Source organism: Acipenser ruthenus, chromosome 15 (genome assembly GCF_902713425.1).
Source record: "Acipenser ruthenus chromosome 15, fAciRut3.2 maternal haplotype, whole genome shotgun sequence".
NCBI classification, from domain to species: Eukaryota; Metazoa; Chordata; class Actinopteri; order Acipenseriformes; family Acipenseridae; genus Acipenser; species Acipenser ruthenus.
This window is the reverse complement of record NC_081203.1, coordinates 1,285,326-1,310,062: the sequence shown is the minus strand read 5'-3', so window position 1 is coordinate 1,310,062 and position 24,737 is coordinate 1,285,326. Positions and strand designations below refer to the sequence as shown.

Here is a 24,737-nt window from a genome sequence, read left to right as displayed (position 1 = left end):
GTTCACTGCTATCATCCCATTCCACCAAACCCCCAAAAATGCAGGTTTAAATGAGGTAACAGTGTGTGAGTGGGAAAGGGTGAATCTGAATAAAAAGTAACTGTCCGACCGAAAAATTGAAATTCTCACACCCAAAGGTTTTCATGCAAGTAGGTATATAAAGGATATAAATGACGAATCTTGAGGTTCTGATAAATTTGCACGCTACTGTATGTGACGAGTAACTCAACCCGATTCTTTTTTTTTTAAGGGTTTAAATCTGTGTCTTAACATGCTGATATTTGCCCCTTGTTTCTGACGTCTGCGTGGCACACGCTGCAGAAGAGCAGGGTGACCAGCTGCTCTGACCTTCCTGCCTGCTGTGTCACTACAGTAGATTCTTCAGAGGCATCAATGAATGAATGAGTGTTTTCTGAGGTCTCGCTGAACAGAGACAGGCGACCAAGCTTGCTGTTCGCTGCTCTGAAGAATCCTTGCGATGTCGACGGGGAAGGATGTCAGAAAATAGAAACCAAAGTGTGTGAAATCCCCCCCAGTACTGTGCTATTCCCCGCAGACATCGCACTCTGCAATATGTTGTTTACAATGATCCAGTAAGGTAACCGTCATCTGGATGTTAGTCTGAAGACAAACTGAGTCTGAATGTGAACTATGCAGCGGGATAGGTACAGGCTACGCTAGTGCGCGTGGACTTCCTATGATCAGTCTTTTTCTTTTTTTTGCAGCTCAAAGACTCGAAAGGCTTAGAAAAGAGAGGCAGAACCAGATCAAATGTAAAAACATTCAGTGGAAGGAAAGGAACACTTCACAATCAGGTATGTGTTTTACTCCTTGTCTGCTGTGTTTGCTTTTGCTTTGGTTTCAAAGTGTTAGTTTTGATTTATTCTGGAAACTCCCCAAAAGGAGCTGAGAGATGCAGGGCTCATGTTTGGCAACACAGAACAAGACATGTGGATTTCTCATTACAAAAGTAAAATAAAATAAATAAACTGGTCTCCAAATGCCAAACATTCTTGAAAAGGTAAATATAACAAACACTAGGAAATAAATATTTATAAAATGTTCCCCCAGAAGCCCTTTTGTCCCTCAACAACAGCCAATTTATCCAACTTGGTTTAGTAATTTTGGATTGTTGTTCCGAAGTTCTGAGATTATGAAATACCACCATAAGCTATTACAACAAGAAGCTTGCCCAGCACTGTCTGTCATCACTGTGAGTACACCAGAACCAAATCCAATCCACAATTAATTCAACAGATACATTGTGACATTTTTAGCACTTCTAGAACAATAATCACAATTAATACTGAAGATTGAAAATCAAAAGAGGAAAACTAGCGAAGAGCCACGTACAATACCTGGCCGTCTTTTCTGTGTTTTTGGTCACTTAAGAGGTTTTTTCCTGTTTTGATCTGCTCTGCAGTAGAGGACTTGGGCACGCTGTTTGAGAAGAAGGACTTCAAGGACAGGCCAGCGAGCTACGGGAAGCAGTCAACGCTGTCACTGCGTCTGGAACAGTGCCCACAGCAGCTCAACAACCCTTTCAATGAGTATTCCAAATTCGACGGCAAGGTGGGTGAAACGGAGAGAAGCAGACACGCTGTCACAGCCTGGCTGGAGCCTCTGTGCTCTAGGGTATGTGCAAAACACAACACAGCACAGCACAGCACAGCACAGCACAGCACAGCACAGCACAGCACGCTCCCTGCTGAATATCTCTCCTTACTAGCGCCACGTTGAAACGTCCCGAATGCCAGAATACAACTGATAATATCACTAGGGTTGTATCCCACATTGCTTGACAACAATCACGTTTATCAGTGGTACATCTGTCACCATTCTGCCCGTATGAAGTGATATTAAAAGGGTTTAGCTGTAAGGAAACACTTCGTTCCTTGGTAAGAATAGAGACGGTCCTCATAGGAGCCCTGCATTCACCTCGTCTTCCTTCTGGCACTCTTAGTTTTCTGCAAATACCCTAACAGGCACAGTGCTGTACTGTAATGTTTTCCAGTTGCTGTGACCAAAATGACTTGCAAAAAGTTTTTGATATTGTGTGTGTCGTTTTTTTTTAGGCTCCGCTCCACATAAGTTATTTTTAAATTTCAATGTATTTTGTCACATGAACATTTTCTGATTTGCCATACGAAGCATTTATTCAACCAGCTGTGCATTTGTCATCATTAGCGCACTTGCTCCAGCTTCTGAAAATAAGACGACATCTGTTTCTTTTGTGTATAAATGTGTTTTTAAACGGCACGATTCAGCTCTGTGAATAGACTGTCACGTTTCTATCTTCATAACACATAGGCACAATAAAATAATAACAGTCAAAAAGAATAATGCAAGAAGTAACGCTGTCTGTCTACATTGAAACATGTACAAAATGAATGAATAGACATTGCGGTCTATTGAATTGATGTAAATGGGGGGAGCATCTAATTACTGAATGTCTGACAATGTATTTGAGTATCTTCGGTTGATTTACATAATAAGTATGGTCCTAATTGCAGTGCATATTTGAACAGTGGCAGTATTTAGACCTGACGTTGTTCAGATCAATTTGATTTTACCCTGTTTTCTCTTTCCTGTAATCTTAAAATAGTAAAATACGGTTCAATAAAAGACCTACTGCAACAGGTATCAAGTACTGTTCTCTGTCCAGATTCAATACAGTCGCGGAAATGGAATTCTGCATGCTGCTGATTGCTTCTTAGCCCGTGGCCTGACCTTTACAGTGTGTTGTAGCTGGCCAGGCCAGTTCGCTTTGTTCCCGATAATTACCTTCTCTGTGTTAAAATGAGGAGCATAAACCTGACATCGACCCATCAGCATCTCCATGTGAAGCTGCTGTCTGACTCTTAGAAGTGTAGGTCCCAGCAATAGAGAGGAAAAGAGAAGGCACTCTGTACTCTCTCAATCAGCTGCTTGTACCCAGAGGGCAAGAGATATACTGATGACATGGCTGTTCTGGCAGGCACAACATGACCGAGAAAATGTGTGCTAGTGTATGAGAGTTTTAGAACCAGTTTTAATGAGGGGGCTACAGCAGAATGAAGGAGATTGGTGGGTGAGGGCATTTTTTTTTTTTTTTTTTTTAAGGAGTGCTAATTGCTTTGCTGTTAATTTTCATAAGTGTTGATAGAAGCAGTTCCTTTTTAAATTAAACTTTGTTTTTAAATGTTATCTGGGGAAATATTCTGCAATGCCAGACCCCGCAGTCGAAATTAATATGAATGCTGTGGCAATTAACGCTTAGTGGTTCATCGCCTTCAACTGCATTCTGGGACGCCTCGTGCCTTAGCTACGCTGCCTGCAGATGGCTCTTGTTTAAGATGACATGATTGTGTAATATGAGGATGAATGTGTTTCAAGCATATGAATCTTTGGGATATCTTTTATGAGAGCTGGAATAATTGAAGATGTTTCCCATCTGTGGCACGTCGTGGTCTTTGTTTCCGTGGTGGTGCTTTGCTCAGAATAAGATTCCTCAAACGAAGCAGCGTTGGTAGGAGCAATAGAAGTAGTCATAGTCTTCATAGTATCGCCTTTATGGTGTACATCTAACAGACAATTAAAACTAGGTTAATGTTCTGCATTTGACACAGTAGCGTTACAAAATGGGAATAGGTTTACAAAGGTCAGATTTAAACATATTAGAAAATAATTGTAAAAGGTTGTAAAAGTTGTGTTTTTTTGTTTTTTTTTAAGCATACAGTTTCGTCACCCTAAATCTCAAAAATGATGTATGTTGCTGATCGCAAAATGCATCAGTGTGCGGGTGGGCTTATCTTCATAAAATAACAAGATAGCCAAGAATTTGTCTATTGATGTAAAAATAAATAAAGCTCTTCTCCACTGGTAACTCGGGTGAGACGTGGTCGGAGTGTGGACGTGTGTGCTTTTAACAGGCAGTTGTGTGTTTTATTGCTGTGTTTACGGGAGTGCTCTGTGTATCAGAATGCTGCAGACTGCGTGGAGTCGTGCCCTGGTGTTGTGCCTGTGCAGCGACCGGCAGATTGCATTATAAGGTTTTATCCGGTAAGGAAATACTGTAAATAAAAAAAAATAAAAAAAACGTCTCTCCATGGCTTCAAGGGCTGTCACTTCGGAGCTGTGTGCCGACGTCAGAAAGCATTAAAAGTGTGTTGCTACTTGAGGTTCCAGGTACAGCTTTTGAAGCTGTGAGTGAGTGGGGCTCATCTTGGCACTTTTTCTCCAGCCTGTCTGTTTGCATGACTCTTGTTCCTCGAGGGTCTTTGCTTTATTTGCTAGGTGTTTTCCAGAAGGATTTAACACCTCTTTCAGGGACCGTTTCTGTTTTAAAAGCAGCCGGGAACCCTTCAGACCCAGAGATGAGAAAGCAAACTCAGAACAAGGTGGGGGGGCGGGGGAAAAGCGCAGTAAATCCTGAAGGTTGTGTGCTGTTTTCTTGTACGAGGAAACGGTGGATTACTGAGATTGTAGGTACATTGGCTTTTCGAACATAAACTAGAGCACCCCTAATAGTGCACAGTGGAATGGAATTCAACATGACATTTTGTGGGATATACAGCATGCTATCTTTCTAGTGCAAAGATCACTAGAACTATTCTGCTCATAATTTTCTGCACAGATATAATGCATAGAAGGCCTGTCAGCTGAAACAGGGCTACAGTGCTTGTGCCTGTACGTCATGGCTGCCTGCATATCACATCTACATACATCTAAGAGCCGCTTATCTGGTTGTGATTAAACTCGCTGATTTGTGTTTTGTACAGCACTGTGCTTTTATTTTCTGGAGACTCCGCGGAACGGTAAACTGAAACATTTGGTCTGTGGCAAAGCATAAGTTGGAAGACAACAGCTTAACGTGATTTTGTTCTGTAGGATTTAGTTGCAATTCATTTTAATTGTGTGCATGACGTTTAAAAAGTATTAGTGTCAGATAGAGATTCATTGCGGCGCTTTGATTTAAGGCTGGTGTTACAGGAAGCAGGCATGTGCTCTGGCAGATGTTTACAGAAGGCTCTGTCGTTTCTGACAGCAGTTAAAAAGTACGGTTGTGGTAATCAAATTGTGGCGCACCCAAGTCCGATGCAAGAACCAGATCGAATTAAACTAGATTTAAGATTTATGTGCGCAGCAGTTGCTGACTTAAAACTTCACTCGTTTTTTTTTTTTTTTTTTTTTTTAATCCATTTAAAACAATGCAAGGTACTGTACAGTTACACCAGGAATAGTTAAACGGCATTTACTTTGCATTGTTGTTATTTTTTAAACTACTTTTAAAAGCATTTGGTAAGAGCTGCTGTTTTGTCAACATGAAGACGGTACGATGACTACTTCTGTTGCCACTACCAATGTTTATATTTCTTTATTTTAAAGTAGTGTTAAGGGTGTGTGTTTTTAGGAAGCTGTTTCTAAATTTTAATCAGGTGTGCGAATTGTTTAGAGTTTAAACATTTAAATATTAGCCAAGTGTTAATTGTTTATCGTTAAAAAAACCAACAGAAAAAACACCTTAGTATTTACATAGCAATAAGTGTACAATGTAAGCCGATTTTTATGTTTATTCACAGTCTTTTGCAAATACAATTAAGTACTGTAAACTAACTTTCTTCTACGTAAATACATTTAAAATTTAAAAATGCATGATGCCTTTTCTCATTGGTAACAAACATTCCTGCTATGTTCACGGGTAAACATTTAAATGTGTTTAATGCTAAAGGTTAAACGTTTAGGGTATTAAACGGAATCTGTCACCCCTAATGCCAATACGTTATTAAAAAGGTTTTTAACCACAACACCGTCTACTCCGAAGATTAGGGGGAAAAAACACCACTCGCCCCTAATAAATTAACATCTGACTATTTGAGATTGTGTAATTCAGAAAGGTTAAGTCTTATTCTTGCAAGTTTGTTTATATACATATACATATACATCATAGACCTTTCTGGGTGATTGCAGACACAAAGGAATACTATGGCTGATAACTGCAGTACACCTTACAGTCGTGCTCTGCACATCCAGCTTTGCTATGCAAAGAAAAAGACGTTCTTGAAAAGCGGGTTTTCAGGAGGAGGAGACACCGGGATTGTCACTTTGAAAAAGTCGTCGACATAAATAGGACTGTTGCCCATGAATACATTTTTTTTTGTGTGTCAATGTTGCTACTCTGGCAGATCCTTCCTTCATTAAAGGTTCAGCATTAAATTAAACGAGAACCAGTTTCCAATAGTAATTAACTTGAGTATATCGGGAGGCCATTATTCACGTTATAGTAACCTTTTAATAGCTCGGTGTGTAACTTCACTGCAGGTAATGACTTTAAAGAGCACTTATTAAAAGAGAAATGGTAATGAGCTTTAATAAAACTGAGCAACTTGGAAATGAAGAACCGTTTTCGATGGGAAAGGACGTAGGGGTTCCACTCTTGCTATTCCATTAAAGGCACCGATAACTCTTTTTCAAGTCTCCTATATGTGGATGAAGTTAACATTAACAGTGATTGAGAACAGATAATTGTGAAGGGAAAATGAATCTTGCCACATTCAGGATGCAATCTCTTTGGAAGGACTCAGCTAAATACAATAAAGGATTTTTAATTACACAGTTCCACAGACAGTACCAAAGGATACTACGGTATTTGAATTTCAGATGTTACAGATCCTGGTCTTGGACATGCGTATCTCTGTGGGTTATTCAAGGGAATGAACTGAGGTGGAAGCTATAGACTCGGTAATCTGTGGGGTTTTTAAATCCTCGACACATTTAAAACAGCCCTCACTTACTGAAATGATTCTTATTAATTATGTCTTTAGAGAGGTGCTGTGTAACGACCCAGATTAATTGTTAGCCTTTTGAATGGTTTTTACATTTTCTCTACTGTAATTCGTACAGTATGTTGGTTGAATTAACCATATATGATGAAGGAGGTGCATAACGCCCCAAAGTTATGTTTTGAAATTGACTTCCAATGAATGCACTATTTTTATTTATTTATTTATTTATTTTCTCTCTTTCATTTGCTTATTTGAATAACTCTACCGTGCACACCTCAGTGCTGGTCTTCTATTAGGGGACAGATAACTCGACTCAAAACAGCCGGCACTGAAACTGTTTAAACAGCATACTTTTAGTATTCCTTTAAAATGACTTCATGCAGAAAGAGTGATAATAATCTAAGAACAACGCACTGTTTAAAAATATCTAAAAATATATATATTGTAGAGTCAAGATGCGCGTTCAAATGGAACAGAAGAATAGATCCGAGTCCAAACTAACGCAGTTTAAGGTGGAAAAATAAAAAAAGAGGGAAAAATATCCAGGACTGTTAAATTATTAAATAGTGGGGGGTGTGATTTAAATGATTGCTTCTGTAATTACGAACAGTACCAAGAAAACAGGGAGGGGGTCACTTTTGCCTACAATGTTTAATAAGAAAAAACCCAAAGAAGCGACACAGCCTGCTTGTTTCAATTGCAGTGACTTGAAATGTATTTGCTTACGATTGTAAGTCGCCCTGGATAAGGGCGTCTGCTAAGAAATAAATAATAATAATAATAATAATAATAGCCCTTTGCGGGGGAAACTATTATTCTAAACCTGTAGCTGACAGGTATACCTACTTCACTACTACCATATGATACGCTGAGACTTTGTAGACCGACAAACTGTGTCCCCCCCTCCCCTCCACCTCTTAATTAATGACAGGCAAGGTAATACATCTCTGGAAACACTGAGTTCTGTTACACAAAGCTCGTTGTCTCAGGCCTCTTATCAGGCCTGTCTTTTTTGCAGTAACTGCACTTAAGGAAACTTGTAATTTTCTCAAAGAAGCTGACAGTGACAGAATTAAAAATGAAGGTCCCCCCCCTCTGAAAAGCCAGTTCATTACAAATTAACAGCGGCCCTAGCAAAAGCAGCGGGCTAAGGCGTGTCAAGTAGAGATATGGATAAAGAAACCCGGCATTTCAAACTGTCAGAGCCGGGAGCCGAAGCCGTGCTTGGAACAAATTAATCACAGCGTGTCAAACGCAAAAGTTGCATGAAGTGAACACATCGGGTTCTAGCACGTCCATCTGAGTGTGCTTTTACCTGCTTATTACTGCTAACCATCTGCACTCTCTTTAATGTAAAGATATCATTAAATTGCAGAGGGGAAAGGGCATATTATAAATATCCTTGCATGTGTTTAAGAGCTGCTTGGAATGTATTTGTTCAGACGTGGTAAGTGTGGCACCTGCCCTGTGTGTGTGTGCGCGTGTGTGCGTGTGTTTTTATGTATAGATTCATTTTTTTTATTTTATTTTTATTTACCGCTTGCATTTCTCTTTTCCATCAAATCTGTCTGTGCTTTCCTCTTTTTAAGTGTGTGTGTTTTTTTTTATTATTTTTTCTCCTTCACTTCTAATTCTTTTTTTCTGTGATATATTTATTTACAGTAATATGATCAACTTGACCTTTTTTTAATAGTCTGAAAAATGTAATGAACACTTTTTTTTTTTAATTCAGTAGAAAACAGTGGAAACTTTAGCTGAACAAACGAAGCAAAATACAGAACATGATTGGAAAGAGTAATGGTGCTTTTATTTTCTGCTGGTTTCAAGGTGTACAAGGCACAAGAACAGTCCCTTTTCTTAAATTGATTTAAAAAAAAAAATCCCCTCTATACAGGATAATTTAGTTAATAATTAAAGATATATTATAATATGTACTGTTGAGTGTCTTTGACAGTTAAGGAAAAGCAGGAGCAGCCTGGGTGAGCTGGGTTAAGTGAAAGGCTTTCCACATCTGAGACCTGAACGCTTAAATGCTGTAGCCATGCTTTGTGCAGTAAGCTGAGACAATTTAGAAGTGACATAGGAACAAAAAAATAAATAAACACATCGTAATAATGATGTCATACCTTTCCTTGGGGAAGCTCTGAACGGGACACAGCGCGAGCTGCAGATAATGTTTTTAACGCAGTGCTTGCAGTAGATGTAGCAGGAATGATGTGTGTTTCTCCCCCCCTCCTTTTCTTTCCATTCAGAGTGTTCCTACATGGTGGCAATGTCAGAGCTGGTTTTCAGTGAGGCTAGCTGCTGTGTTTGATGTGTTGGTGGTTATTCACTGTAGCTGTATCAGTTTACCTGAAGGTTAAGTCAGCATGTTTACACTTTGCTGTGAACCTGAACTCCAGGAAACTGTGGAGAAGGAGAAGCTTTCTAGATAATCTGGGGAAACAGCAGAGAAATGCTTTCTTTCTTTCTTTCTTTTTTTTTGTTTCTTTCACATTGTCTCCACTCAGGCCATCAAAAAGATTTGATTTATGTTCTTATTGCCAAATATCTGTTTTGTAAGAACAAAAATGTAGTCGGTATTAAACCTCTGAATCATTGTAAAGTTTACTTTAAAACTTCAGACATTTCAATGACATTTTTACGGTGCAATAAAAATACCACCAAAAAAAAAAAAATGACAATCTGCACGACCTAATGGTGTAATGAAATATACAAATATTTGTAATTTGTGTCTCCATGGTTTCTGAAAGAGCTTTTTAAATACAGACACGTTCATCCATTTATGCTGTAATACAGTAAGCATCGAACAACTGGTGAGTACTGCATTCTGGAAAACATGTACAAATATATATATTTCATAACTGATTTGATGTGCAACAAAAGAGACCTCAAGTCAGTGAGGGCCATGTGTGTCTCCTGTCTCCTCTCTCCTGTCTCTCCTCTCCTCTATAGTAGTCAAGGACGTTTTCAGGTCCTTTCTAATGTTAAGCTGTGTGTTTCAGTCCCTGATCCTCCATTCCTTTCCCGCTTGCCTCTTTTGGGGAGCGCGACAATAATTAAATGGAACATCTTCTCCGAGCAGCTGGAGTGGAGTTCCAGCTGACTGCAGCACCTGTGAGCGCTGTGGCCCAGCCTCGGGGGCCCCACGGTGCAGCACCGAGCCCCCCGTTTCCACGCCGGAGAGGCGACCGGCATCTCAAGGCACCGTGCGGCTGCTCCGGCCCTTCTGTGTGCTTCTGATGGTGATGGAGCCTGGGAGTGCCTTTCCAGACCAATTAAAGGGATGATTTGTGAAACGCCAGCTATTTATTTAATTAATCACCAACACAGAGCCATAAAACCCATCATTTCAAAAAAAAAAAAATTCTTGTTCGTTTGCCATGTGCTTAATAGATTACGGCGCATTAAAGAAGTGACACAGTGATGTATTTACAATATTGTACCGAAAGCTGGCAAACTTCCCCATATTTTAAGCCTGTCATTCCAGCCATTGAGTGTCGTCAGCAGGAATACAGCATTACAAATTATCTCCGATATTTATTAGCGCTGCTTATGTTTTTTTTTTTTTAAATGCATTATGTTTCAGGTTGTTTAATTTGATTTAAGTGGTAAGTGTACAAATAAAAATTCACAAATACTGTATGCAAGCCCTGGTTTTTATTAACGGGAGAATGCGCTGGTAAAAGATGACTTTTTTTTTTTAAATGGGGCTGGTGTGCACTAATTCTACAGCAGACCATTAACAAAAACTATCGGCAAAAAACGTTGTATGTGTGACATCCAAAGCATTCATTGTTAGTCCCTACAATGCTGCAGCAGTTGCATCATCGTTGCTGAAAGATTTTTCCTGCCTGTACCTCCCTGAATGTTTATAGAAATTCAGAGCTACTGAAGCCAGTCGCTGCAATCCAGTAGTCCTTTAAACTCTTATTTTTTTTTTCCTGCTTGAAAATCTTTCAATTTTCGGTCAGTAATCGGTGATAGACAAACAACAGTGTGAAAATGTTACACCACTGTGTGCATTAATTTAGCATTTAAACAACTTCTAAAAAAGTATTGTGCATGTTACCATTTGTGGCTATGTGTTCCTTTTCTCTTACTATTTTTAAAATGAATTTCATGTGTGGCCTATTAAAGTCATTAATTAAATTAGTCAATCACTAATTTGCCTATTTTGACAATTTTACAAGATTTTCAATTAAAGTGGTTTTGATTTATATATGCACAACAAATCAAAACGGAAGCAATGAGGTGTTCTAATAAAATTTGCACACTGCTGTATGTATTTTTTTTTTTAATAATAATAATTTGTATTGTTGTCTTCGGGGTGTGTTTTAACAGTATAAACCGCATCGGAGCAGAATACTGTATATTAATCCTGGTGTATCCTCCCAGGGGCGATTTTTATTCACCTACTTATTAACTTTAATAAAAATACAATGAAAAAACATCCACATGTTTATAATTGAGGGAGGGTGGCATTCATATTTGTTGCTGTTTCATTAAAATGGAACCTTTTTTTTTTTTCTTGACAAAGAGTTGTGTTTTACAAGATAAACGATCTCCCTGTTTGCGCTGGCTGTCTCCGTAGATAAGTGTTTTGAAATGCACTAATAGAAGTGCAACAGCTATTTATTTGTAAATTTAAGAATGCATTATGCCAGTCTCGCTCCCAGGTGTACAACGCATACCACATTACCCGTGTCTGTGCCACAAGATCGCTTCTTCAGAGGAATGAGAAAGAGACGCCAAGAGCAAAGAGTAGAAGTGAGCTAGCTCCATGTGATGGCAGTCTGAGGGGCTGTGAATAAAATCTGCATTATTGAAGCTGGAGCTGAAAGAAAAAACACAGGGCATCAAATTAACTGTTGTCTTGATTCAGGCAAAATGATACTTATTTTTTGCATTGCCTTGTATGTGGATGGATGCATGGGCAAGAGTTTAAAGAGCATCGCAGTCCGTTTTTATTGTAAGGCTCAATGTATTGCTCCCTCATTATTGCACCTTTTGATAATTGTTATTTCACTGTTAGGCCACGCTGACAATCAATTGTAGAAGTCTTGTTTTCCCCCGATAAGGAATTACTTTACTGTTTTCAATATTTCACCGTAAAAAAAAATAAAAATAATAATTATAAACGTGGAAGTCAAATAGTGAAATAAATCTACAGGTATGTATCAGGTTGTTGCTCTCCAGAGTTTCAGTAGGTATAATTTAATTTTAAACAATCAGACACTCAGTTAGTAGACCGAAAAATAGAGACAGGGGGCAGATGTCTGTGTTTTCCTGCTAATGCTTTTGTATAGAAAAAAAAACAAAAAAAAAACACTTAACAAACGATAAAATCTCATTCGCATTAGGGAAAGTGGATCTGTTTCGTATTTGCATAAATGATCTGCATTGCTTGCTGGCAAGCTTATTTTCTCATTGCGGATTACCAGTCGTTATCCTGTTGTCTGAACTGTGTGACTTGCACAGGGTAACAGAATTAAGATTTCTATCTTTTTCTTTTTAATTTGCTGTTCCGTGTTTAATTTCAAAGAGGGACGTATCTTACCTGTTCAAAACCACGATACTGTAGTTGACCCCCTCTTATTGCCTAGATCAGGGGTGCCCAATCCTGGTCCTGGAGGGCCGATGCCCTCCTGGTTTTTGTTCAAACTGTACACTAAATTGATTAATTGGACCAATTAAGCTTCTAATAAGGGCATGATTGGTCCAATTAAGTAATTTACGGCACAGTTGCAACAAAAGCCAGGAGGGACATCGGCCCTCCAGGACCAGGATTGGGCACCCCTGGCCTAGATGAATAGATTAATAATTTTTTTTTTTTTTTTTAACAATTATTTGTATTCATTCTCCAATATTCTCCCAGTTTTCTCATGTCCAATTATTATTCAAGCTCCAAAACGAGTGCCGTCAGCCGTTTGCTTTTTTTTCAAGTCCATTGTGCAGCCATAACCAGAACTTCGGAGGACCATGCAGTTCTGAATTGCGTACAGGCAGGCCCGCAGGCTCCCGGCTAGCCACAGGGGTCGCTGGTGTGCAGTGAGCCAAGGACTCCCCAGCCGACCTAACCCCTACCCCGCCTGGGTAGTGCTTGGCCAATTGTGCGCCGCCCCCTGGGTCTGCAGTGGCATAGTTTGGATTTGAACTGGCGATCTCCAAGCTTATAGGGCTATCCGTCCCAGAGTGCCTTTACTGGATGCGCCACTCGGGAGCCCCCAGTGGATTCATTGTTTATTACAACACACGTAAAATATGGGTTAAAAAACACAGCTCCTCTCTATGTTACTTTAGTGTATTCGCTGATCATTTTAAAAACCTGGATTTGATTTCCTTACTGTTCTGCAAGAAATGTTTTCTTTTTTCGGGGGTGGGGGGGTTTGTCGGTGACCTTTTAAAACCGCAGCAATATGCACTGATTATATAGGAAGTGTTTTTGTTTTTCTTTCTTTCTCTCCCAGGCTCAGGGTATTGATTGAATCCTTTTTAGCATTTACAGTCCCGCAGATGTCTGGAGCAGTACTTGCAGATTACATTCTCCAGCTCTGCCGGTCTAGTCGTTGTCTTCCGTGCTGTATAATTAAGCTGTACATTAGAAGGAGGGGTGGAATAAAACATGAGTATGTAAATGCAGCCTGGAGCTGATGTTCTAGTGATTATTACAATGCAGATAAAGCATTTCTCATAACTGCCTGTGCCTACTGGAGCCTCCGAAAACATCTGGGCCTTTTTAATTGAAAAATAGCATGGTGCTCTACAGTGGTGGCGTTCACGCTAAGTGAAGTCAACAATTAAGACACAAATATAATTGATACAATTGCATTACGTTCCTATTTGTGTTCCAGTTAGCTGAAACATTTATGCATCATTATTTATGGGCAGAGCGAGAGAGGGGGAAATGGCGAAGAGGTGTTTTTTGTGTTCTTAAAAATAATAAATACATCATTTCAAAGAGAAGTGTAATGCATGCATAAATAACTATTGTGAGGTAGAGGGCTATTAGAAATTGTATTTGTTTTTTTAAGCTGTGTAAACATTAGAGAGAAAAAAAATGTTACAGTGGACAAGATTCACTAAGCATTTATTTACTCAAGGAGGTTACTTACATACAAGGCTGGTTAAAATGTGAAGACACATAAAACACTGCTAAATTATATTCTGTACAGAACTGGAGATATTTCACTGAGATGGGTTATACTCTGGGTATGTTAATCCGGCTTAAAGGCGTCATCTTGAGGGGGGCTGATTTAACATTCGGAATGTAAGAACATTCACTGTTTCTTTACGGCTTTAACAGAGTCCTGTATATTGCTAACTTAAACAAAAAAATATATAATTCACCAAAGAGGATAGGACAGGAGCGTGGGAAGTGGGAAGGTGGTTCTGACGGTGTTCTCAAAGATGTAGTTGGTTGTGAAGTCTCTTTCTTCAGTTCCTTTTTCCATGCAGTGAGGGGCTCATGCTATTTTAATGCAGATTCTTTATAAACACATACCGCTGTGTCTTGCCGTTATATATATTTCATTGTGCCACCTTTTAAGGGAAGAGTTCAGTGTTGTCTGCCTGGAGGGAATGTGTTTTTTTCAGAAGAGGAAGGTTCAAGTTATAATCCTTTTGCTTCTCTGCTCGTGTTTTAGCAGTGCCTGCCCTATATTTCACTATCCCCAGTGACCATGCTTCTGTAGCACTCAGCATTTTGCTGAATAGTCTCCCGACGACCTCTATTTTATGTGTTAGATACTCTGTCAAACTGGCCCCCCAGTATTACTTAAAGCTTTCCAGGTTGGGCTCCTAGTGGGGCCGACAAAGTGTACCATTGATTGATGATTATTATTATTATTATTATTATTATTATTATTATTATTATTTTCATCAAACATCCCACAACTAATAGTTAAATAAATGATCTCCTTTTAAAATAAAATGTCAGATTTGTTTCTTGTTTCGTACAGGGGCTCCATTGTGTCCTACCTACCTGTATTTCGCACGCTGTTTATGTTCTGTATGACTAGTGTTCTTTACACTTATGTGGCAGATGTTCTGTTTAGGTGAGCAGATGTAGCCTGTGCTTTCACCTTGTCTGGATAGTTACAGTTCTCCACTCTTTGATCTTCTGATGACCACTGAAACGAAGTTCAGGCTTTGTATATGTTTTTTTTTTTTATAACGTTCTTTAGTAACTCCAAAGAGCTTGCTGCTGGTAGGAGTGTTTGATAGATAATGATATTACAGCTTGATGGATAATGATATTACCCTTTTGTGATTTACGATTTATTCCCCCCCCCCCCCCAGCTTCCCTGCCAAGTAGGCTTTTCATCCCATCAGTGTATTTAATCGTCTCTGGACTGGCTTCAAAATGCTGAATATTATGTTATTTTTTTATTTTATTTAAGGTAAAAAAAAAAAAAAGCTTCAATTACTTTGGTAATTTAAGAGAGTGTTAATGACTATATGGTAACCTTTCCCTTTCGTATATCATCCCGTAATGGAGAAAAGGGTGGCTTTTTCCAGTACGCCTTCATTAAAAACATTCGATTAAATCTGAATATGACGCCATGTACTGATGAAATTAATAGAGTTTGAGGATGCGTAATTCATCCTTACGGTGTTAAAATCCTCCTGGAACATTAACGGCATTGATTTTGTTATATAAATATGATTTAATAAGACAGAGGTCCTTAAAAACTGTGTCTGAATGGTAAAAACGTTCAGCCGGAATCCACTGGCACTGATGCTGCATCATTAGTATAGAATCTGACATTAACATTACAGATCACTGTACAGTCTGAATTATTTATATACTAAATAGCCCCTTAATACGTCTGCTTTATATTAAAGGGAAAAACAAACCCATTTAGCTTTTCACCTCCGCAGAGAGAGGGGCAGGGTGACACAGGACGGTGAAACTGCATTAGAGTCAAATACAAGTCGTGAACCAAGCTGTAATTACAGTGTGTAATGCATTGTAGGCATTGGTAGTACCCAGGCCACTGTCTGTTACCCTTCCCCATTTTTGAAGGGTATTAATGCGATTATGGGCCCTATTCACAAAGCTGTAAAGACTTTGTTTTTAAGAAATGTTTTTAAGGACTGATTTTTGTCTTAGATTTAAAAAATGCTTTGAGAAATTAAGAATTAACTAAGATATTTAGGTCGGAGAATGGAGATCTATCACTGCTTTAGATCAGTATTGATTGTACTGTGTTATCAATAAAGAGGTAGACACAGTATCAGTTTTAATGTCAGACTGGGGAGTGTGGAGATGGTACAAACTTGTGCAACAATATTTATTTCTGATTAATAGGTCACCCATAAAGCTCTAATTAATTAACTGAATCAGACATTTAAAAAAAAAAAAAAAAAGCATCAATCAAATTGTAACCCTTTATTTATTTATTTATTTATTTTTTTTAATTACAGATTCAATTTCCAGTGAGTATACTGCTCCATTCATTGCACAAACTTTGGTTTCATGCCCCTGCTAATAAATCAGTTGAATTGAGCTCTTGACTTAATAGTGATCATCTCTCGGATGTCTTGTCTTCTCAAAAAACAGCAAGGCTGGGAGAGCAGAGCCGTGTTCCTCTTCCCTGCAGCTGTTACCTGCCAAGGCGAATGCCAGTCTTCTATGGCACTGCATGGCTCTTAATTAGCAGGTTTCATTCAGCGCGGTGACAATTTACCTGTCGTAGCCAAGGCAGCCAGCTAACTGCGGATAGGGTGAAATAGTTTCAGAATCGGTCGGCCAGATTGGAGGTGACTTTAAAAAAATATATATATATACACTGTATATATATAATGTATTAACAATAAGTATATTACAAAATATACCTTGTTGACAGGTATTCCCTGCCGCGATTCATTTGAAAAAAGGATTTTACTATTTTACTTGGCCGATTCTAGTAACTTTACTAAGCTTGTTAAGGCCATATTTAATAAAAACATCTCTGGTTTATTGGCACGGCTTGTTTTTTTAATAATTATTTTTCTGCTGTGACAAGCTAATAAGCCCCTTTCAGTTGCGTTTCAGTAGTGCTGTACGTGGTTTCTAAACACAGCTGCCCCTGGTTGTATGTTTGGGGTAATGTTATTTCTTGAAAGGATGGTTCATGATGAATGAAAAATTCCTTTTCTCTCTATTTTATGATGATAAAAATGTTGTGACACCAGTTTAAAACCGTCAGCATTTATTGGCATAAAACACATATTTTCAAATTGGCACTCGTAGGATAGTAATTATGTCTCTGTCTCCTATCTATGTGAATGGGGTCTGTTTTAATGATAAGCAGTATTTTAATTGTTTTCAGAAAATATGATGGAAATCTAACCCCAAGTTTTTTGCCCCATTGTTCACATTTATTAGATCATGTGTATGCACTGGAAGTCTGCATAGCATACATAGTCACTTCTAGCTGATTTCTAAATGATCTATCATAAATGTTCCGTGTGCATATGAGGCTGGATTTAGGAACCAATTTTCTTGATGTTGGTTCATTATTATTGGAGTGTTGCTGTGTGTTGCTGCTATGCACATTCCACGACGTTGAGAAAGACGTCCAGTCGAACACGTGGCTCGCTGTTTAACAGATGTGGATGTTATATGCATGTTCATCAAGTACCGTGTTCTCATTTTCTTGCTGTTTTCTTTTTCCCCCGACAGGGCCATGTTGGTACAACATCAACCAAAAAAATTGACGTCTACCTCTCAATGCAGTCGGGCCAGGAGAAGCTGCACCCGATGACTGTGGTGACGATGGCCAACGCCAGAGTGCAGGACCTGATCGGGCTGATCTGCTGGCAGTACACCAGCGAGGGACGGGAGCCCAAGCTGAAGTAAGACAAAGAACCGCTGCCTTCCCTCCATTCTTTAATTAACTCCTATTTAAAAAAAAAAAAAATGTATTGATGTTAATGTTACAAAATGAGAAACAAACACCTTGAGACGGCTCAGGAGAACTCTGATTATGTTGCTGAGCTGTTCGGGTTCCGGTTCTGTCAAATTTAACAGAGGTTTTTACCTCTCAAAAAAAAAAATTAGGAGTTAATTATACTGGCGTAAACGCTTTGAAAATATGGCTCTCTGTCTAATTGTTCAGCTTTTTTATTTCAAGTGATGGGTCATTCCAGCTTCAGTGGAACATGAGCTGCCAGAGTTTGGAGACACCTGCTTTCCGTGGCTGTTGAGCTTTCCTTCATTTTTTTTCATCTTAATTCCGCACCTCTCGGCTGAAGACACTCTGGACCGTGTTATTGAACCCTTGCTGTGTGGGCCTGTGACTCATAACCCAGATCTCGTGTAGCTTTGACTTGATGGATGTGCTCTGCAGCTTTTGTCTTTTAACAGCTCACTAGAATTTCATTTCTTTAAGTATTTAAAAAAAAAAAAAAAACCTGTAGAGAGAGAGACACACAGAGAGAGGGCAAGAACGATCCATTAAGCTTTTCATTTACTTGTTTGTTCTTTTTATTTTATTTCACGAGTTGGGTCCCGGTTTAGACGCTTGCAATAATCAATTTGTTTGTAATGCAGTCGGCAAACCGCAGAAGCAATTCAATAAGTACACATCATTTAGACTTGTGTACAACGAGTACCAAACATCGGCATGATTCGCAATAAAACCCAAACGCGAACCAAACGGTGATAATATATAAATGAAAAGAAAGGATAGCAGTGACACTTCACCGGCTAGGGGCCTGTTAAATGGAGCTGCCTTTTTCACACTGACAATCTACCTATAATATTGCATTATACTCTGTCTTTCTTATTGTAGTTTTAGCTTTATCGTGATACAAAGCCTTGTGTTTTTACTTTGCTGTTTTAGATTATGGATTTCTTGTGTCCCAATGCAGATGGTCCGTGAGGAGATAGAAAAATGAAAAGCAACTTTAACCGGAATGGTACATGGAAGGCGAGCTCCCAGTTTCCCTTTCATGTCATTTCACATGCACAAGCATTCTTATCGAAAGCACAACACACATGTAAACTGTGGCTCCCATCTATTGACAAACTACCACGTGAATTGTTGTCCTTTACATTTCAGTGGTCGATGATGCGTCGTACGATGTGCCTTCATCGATTGCAGTGCACAGGTAGAAAATTCAGATTGGTGCACCAACTCCTCAGATCTGTCAACAGATTTGAAAAATGAATTATCACCTTTTGATGGCTCTCAGGCCACTTTAGGTGACACGTTACTGGGGTTGCCTGTAATAGACACAGCTGCTGTCCTGCACAGTAGATGAGGGGCACACTTCTTGGCACGGAGATGAGCGAGTGGTCCCCAACCCCCCCCCCCCCCCCCCCCCCAAAACTGCTGCACCTCCTCGGGTGCCAACAATGTGGCAAGGACTGGCTGCTCAGACACAGGCATTAGCGGGAAGTGGCCAAGGGGAATCCTGCAGCAGATGTGGCGCATTGCTCCCAGAGACTGGAGAAGCCGCTGTTATTGTTGGCCCCGGCTTCTCCACTTTCCAGAACTGTTCCATGAATCAGATGGCAAGAGGGCCGGCAGCTTGCGGCTCCCAGCTCCTTTCCAACTGCTAGTTTTAAAATCTTGCCATAAATCAGAGGGAAGGGATCTTAGTTAGATTTATCGATGCTGAGCCTTGTAAACAAATATTGAAATAAGCACTAATGCACATGGTGCAATAAGCTTTTAAAATGTTTTTGTGCCATTTATCATTCTTTTGTTTTGTTTTTTCTTTCTTTCTTTGGCTGGTCAGAAGAGTGCGCTATAAAAAATGTTTTAATAGACAAAACAGAAGGTCATAAAATTGATTTAATTTTTAAATTTAATAAATATCCTTCTTTCTTTCTTCATCACCAGAATACCGATGCTAACGAAATTGAGTAAAATGATGTTGCTTTTAATTATCGAAAGCTGACCTGCAAAGTTTTCCAGTTGCTCACCTCAATCTGGACTTTTTTATCTGGGATTCAAACACGTTAGCCCCAGTCCTGGTGCCTATAGGATTATTGACCAATTAATTATCGTGAATATCCCACTTTCATGTGTCTGGTTAATTGGTTGAAATGTTTTATTCCACTGGGTTTTTTTTGTGTTTTTTTTCCATTACACACCCTTGACCGTCATGTATCCAGTATTTACAGCTTGAACCTTTAGCTGCACTAAAAACTTAAGGAAATTTATAGTGACACATGCGATCAGATTACTTTCCTGTAAGTCCCCCTTTTAGAAAATTTACAGTTTACATTAATATTAATGCACCATTATTACCTGCTTCATTTAATAAATAACTGCTGTCGTGACGGCGCAAGTATAGATCACTTGGATTGAGCACTCTTAAACAAAACCAGCCTTATTGGAAACGCTTGCAAGTTAATTGGGGAAAATTTCAAATCAGGTAGTCGGCAAAATAACTCATTGTCACATCCAATCAATAGACTTTGTAAATCAACTCATTTAATGTATAAATGATCTATAAAGATCAAGCGACCAATTAAACAATTAGCATACATTTTGCAATTAATTAATTTTGCCATCAATCACGTAATTAAAGTTCGAAATGTAAACTGCCGAGTTTGGATACAGTCTGGCAATACTTCATGCCTTTGGAACGCTGTTCTGACAAGGCTAGATTTACAGTGTTAAAAAGCACTGCAATTATAGGGAAAAACTCTGTGGATGGAGTTAAGAGCTCCAAGTTGAAGGTCTTTTACTTGCCAGCTTTAGTGCTTTTAAAGGGGCAAGTGTGTCGTATTGGGAGATCTGGAATTATCGGAAAATCTGACAAAAGTATAAGGTGAACAAGTCTGAGTGCCTTATAGAGCAGCGCCCTCCGCAGCTGCCTCAAGTTCCAAACGGCTTCTCCCTGCTGCTGCGGGCTCGAGAGGGTGAAGGTGTGATGCTTTAGCACTTGCTTACCTTTTCCTGACTGTCAGAAGAGGGACGGTTAACCAGAGCTGACAAGAAGGCTGACGATGCATCCTGATCAGGGCCTCCCTGCCAAGGGAACTGCAGATCTGCGTAATTGTAGTAATTATGCCACAGCAGGGCAGACCCGCAGTGGCACGCCGCTCATTCACGCTTTGGTATCTGTGCAGAATATTTCTTAACCCCCTCTGGTTCAGCTCAAGTATGACATGTGTTGTTCAACACAAGACCTGCCCATAGGTTCATAAAAGATTATTTGCTTCGAACAGGGCTTGAAACGCCGGTTTGCGGGAGTATTTTAATTAACATGAAGTTTGAGAAGCATCTGCATCCTGTTTTACAGTGGTCCCTCATTTTAACATGCGAGTTCCACCTTCTACTGAGAGGACAAGTGCAAGGTGACGTGGCCATGCTTCCCTTATAACCGCTGCTGTGCCGTAAAAAACTTTCATTCAAACGAGAGAATGTGCTGTGATCAGGGAGACACTGCTTAACTACAGAGAGTAAGAGGTTTTCTGCAAACAGTAGCCAGACCACTGATCTCACAAGTAGACCAGAAGTATCACTGGCACAGTCAAGTAGTCCACCTCACTACTTCTATACACATAATGAGGACACATGCAACTAGCGGACTAAAACGGACGTTTTTTAAAACATTTTCATAGCATTAACTTAAAGTAATTGTCAAACTGAACTGTCAACAAAGCAGGCTACCTGGTGTGTGTTAGTTCAGGTTTTAAAATTAGATGGCAGCGAGTTCCTTGTACCGTCAGCCCATTTCACTTAAAAGCCAGTGGGAACGGTGCCAGAGGATGCTGCTGGCACATAATCTCGTCAACGGCATAGCCTGTCTTCTCTTTTATATTCAGCAAAAACTCTTCCTAAACTGAGGCATATGCCAAAGGTGGTTGGGGGGAGCTGAGGATGAATCACAGGACCCTGACTCTGTGGGTTTGTACTAATACCATAGGAGTTGGCGCGGTCAGGGGGGTATCATCACTAATTGTCCAATCAGGATTGTCCATCGGGAGGTCTTTGTGCAGGACTCAGCTGACCACATTTCAGTGTGATGTGTTCTCTCTCTCTCTGTCTCTGTCTCTCTGTTTCTCTCTTGCTCTCTCTTTACCTTTTCTTTGTTTTGTTTTATTATTTGCAGTGAGAATGTAAACGCTTACTGCCTCCACATTGCCGAGGATGACGGGGAAGTGGACACAGACTTTCCTCCGCTCGACTCCAACGAACCCATTCACAAGTTTGGCTTCAGCACCCTGGCGCTGGTGGAGAAGTACTCCTCACCTGGGCTGGCAGCAAAACAGTCGCTCTTTGTTCGAATGTAAGAGCTCGGGGTAACCCATTTATTTATTTATTCATTAAACCCTTATTTCCAGGTATGTGTGTGTCTGTGGGTATATATGTTATATGTTGTGTGTATGTATAAAATATACAACCAATGGGTTACAGCAAGAAAAAATAGAACATAAATAAGAATTTCTAACTCTCTTAGTTTATAAATGCTGTAGTTTAGACCTGATAGAAATGTGGTTGTAATGTAATTTCTGGTGTAAATAAGGCAGCTAAGGGGATATTTAAATATGATACATATTGCTGTAATGTGCATATGGATCAGGAAGAACAGTAAGTATAGCAACTACAACAACAACTCAATTATTTGGTATTGGTTTGATTGTTGGTATGTATTTGTATTGGCAGGTGTTGATGTGCATTCATGACACAGCTGTACAACAGCCATGAGCACACACAGTGAATAACATAGATAAATAAAACTTTTTTTAAAAAGAGTTCGAATTATGAGTGTTATTTTTTTTTTTTTTTAAATAAGTGTTTTTGAAAAGCCACAGTATAGCTGCACAGAATAATAACATCATGTCGTAATAAAGATCCTAGCTGGAACTAAACTAAGCTAAGCAGCAGCTACTTAGAATAGCATGATTACTGCAAACCAACTTGACTATTTCAAATAAACTATTTGGAATGAAGAGAGGGAGAGGGAGAGGGAGGGAGTGCAGTATACACTGTTTGGGATGAGAAACGTTAGGGAATCATTAACCTGTCTCGAAAAAAACACAGTCATTTTCTTTTCTGATTTTGAAAGGGGAATTAGGGGGTCTAAAAATAAATGAGAAATGTGTCTGTCATCTGCTATTAATGCAAGCAAGGAAGTTACAAGCATTTGTTCCCTCCTGTAAACATTTATCACTTCAGCAGAGATTATTAAAATGCAGATGTCTGTCACAGGCAAATATATATGTTGGATTATTGTTAAAATTTTAAAATCTGACTTGGTTTCCTTTCTGGCAGAAGGGCCTGTCTGGAGAGATACTGTTTTTAAATTACAGAAATCTTGATTTTTATTTAGGACATGTTGTAAAAGTGCAAAAGATTTTATTTTTTATTTATTTTTAGGGTATGTCTGTTTCAGTGCCTGAGGAATATGTGAATTACTCAACGTCAAACAAATAGACCACAAAAAAAGGAGCCTTTTAATATCTTAATCATTTTTTGTCTGTGGTGATTGATCATTTTGCACTAAAAGGTTTTCTCTTTTATTCCCCATCATTAAAATTTGATGCATTTTACATTTGCTATGTCTGCGATCAATTATGAAAATGTATTTGAATCCCCGTAGCTGTTTTATAAGAATGGTGGTGTTAGCAAATATGCGTTGCTTCTGTCAACCATCTCATATATGAAAAGTGGAGGCTCTGAAGAGCAATTGGTAGCTATTGTTCACTTTTAAATATAACATTTCAATTTAGAGGAGAGTAAAAAAAAAACTTTGCAAACTTTCTACCTCTCTAATGGTTGCCTGAAAGGAGGAAAATGATTTTATAAACCAGTTTTAAAAGCGTTGTTTATGTATGTATGTATGTATGTATGTATGTGTATGTGTGTAATATATATATATATATATATATATATATATATATATATATATATATATATATATATATATATATATATATATATATATATATATATATATATATATATATAAAATGTATGTGATGGACTAGAATTCCTTTCTTTTGACGTTGGCCACAAAGCATTTGACCTCTGGCCTCTGGCCATTAAGATTTGTCTACGAACTACCGACACCCGCTACTATTACATTTCAGACACACTGATTCTTGGCATATGTCAAGAAATGCAGCATTTTGTTCATCCTTTCTTTCTTTCTTTCTTTCTTTCTTTCTTTCTTTCTCCTGCTCGTTCAAACCATTCCCAGCTCCTACAGCTTTGATCCTCTGAACTGACAGTCAAAAGTCTGGCTTGGGATTCCTGTTCAGCAGGACATGTTGGAGGAAAATCTGCTTGGGAAACTTTGCACAGTGCATCTCATGCCAATGCAAACTGTCAGCCACTTGAGTTTGTAAGCAATGCCCAGCGGCAGTCGTTTGGAACCAACTCCTAGAGTGTGTGTGTGTTTTTTTTTTTTTTAATCTTTTTCTTTCTAGGCCCATAGCTACGTGCGGCGGCCTCCTTTCGGTTGTCATGACTGGTAAACAATTAAGTTTGAGGCGGGAGAGGGACCTCATTATCCCCCACCTGTGCCCAGCTGGAAAGGGAGGGTCGAGATAAAGCCATTAGCTGTCTTTCTACTGGCACCGCAAAGAGTTCAAATACATCTGTGTCTTATTTTCTTTTCTGGCACAATCAGTCGAGCGAGCTAAGCAGGCATGACCGAATTTGGCAAGTTCCAAGGACTCTGGCAAAGTTACACAAGGAGAAGGCAGAGAGACGGGTAGTTTTGGCTTCTCGTTGCCCATTAGTTTTGCTGAGCTTCGTTATTGGAAAGCGTCTGTTTAGCATAAAGGAAGCCATTTGGTCGCTGTACTAAAGGTAATTAAGAAAACAAAAAAACACCACCGACAACAATGTACTCTGATGCGTTTTCGCATTCGTCAAGATAAATTAAAACAGATTGTGAAGCTCATGTAATTGCAGCCCGTCAGACAGTGATGCAGAGCCTGCCTCTGCGGAGAAGCCACCAATCCCAAAGCGCAGATACACGTTCCTAATTGGAAGCTGGGATCTTCCGTACGCGCAG

The 24,737-nt window shown here is 39.2% G+C and overlaps 1 protein-coding gene across 3 annotated transcripts in view; it reads left to right on the top strand.

Annotated features, from left to right (window-relative positions):
• The window catches only part of LOC117396930 (target of rapamycin complex 2 subunit MAPKAP1), a 78,953-nt gene that overhangs the window by 9,782 nt on the left and 44,434 nt on the right, over positions 1–24,737 (top strand). For all 3 annotated transcript variants that reach the window (XM_058986739.1, XM_058986740.1, XM_058986738.1), the window contains 4 exons: positions 726–815; positions 1,424–1,572; positions 17,434–17,606; positions 21,825–22,001. In XM_058986739.1, the coding sequence (XP_058842722.1) occupies positions 726–815; positions 1,424–1,572; positions 17,434–17,606; positions 21,825–22,001 (589 nt within the window). The remainder of the gene's footprint in view (positions 1–725; positions 816–1,423; positions 1,573–17,433; positions 17,607–21,824; positions 22,002–24,737) is intronic.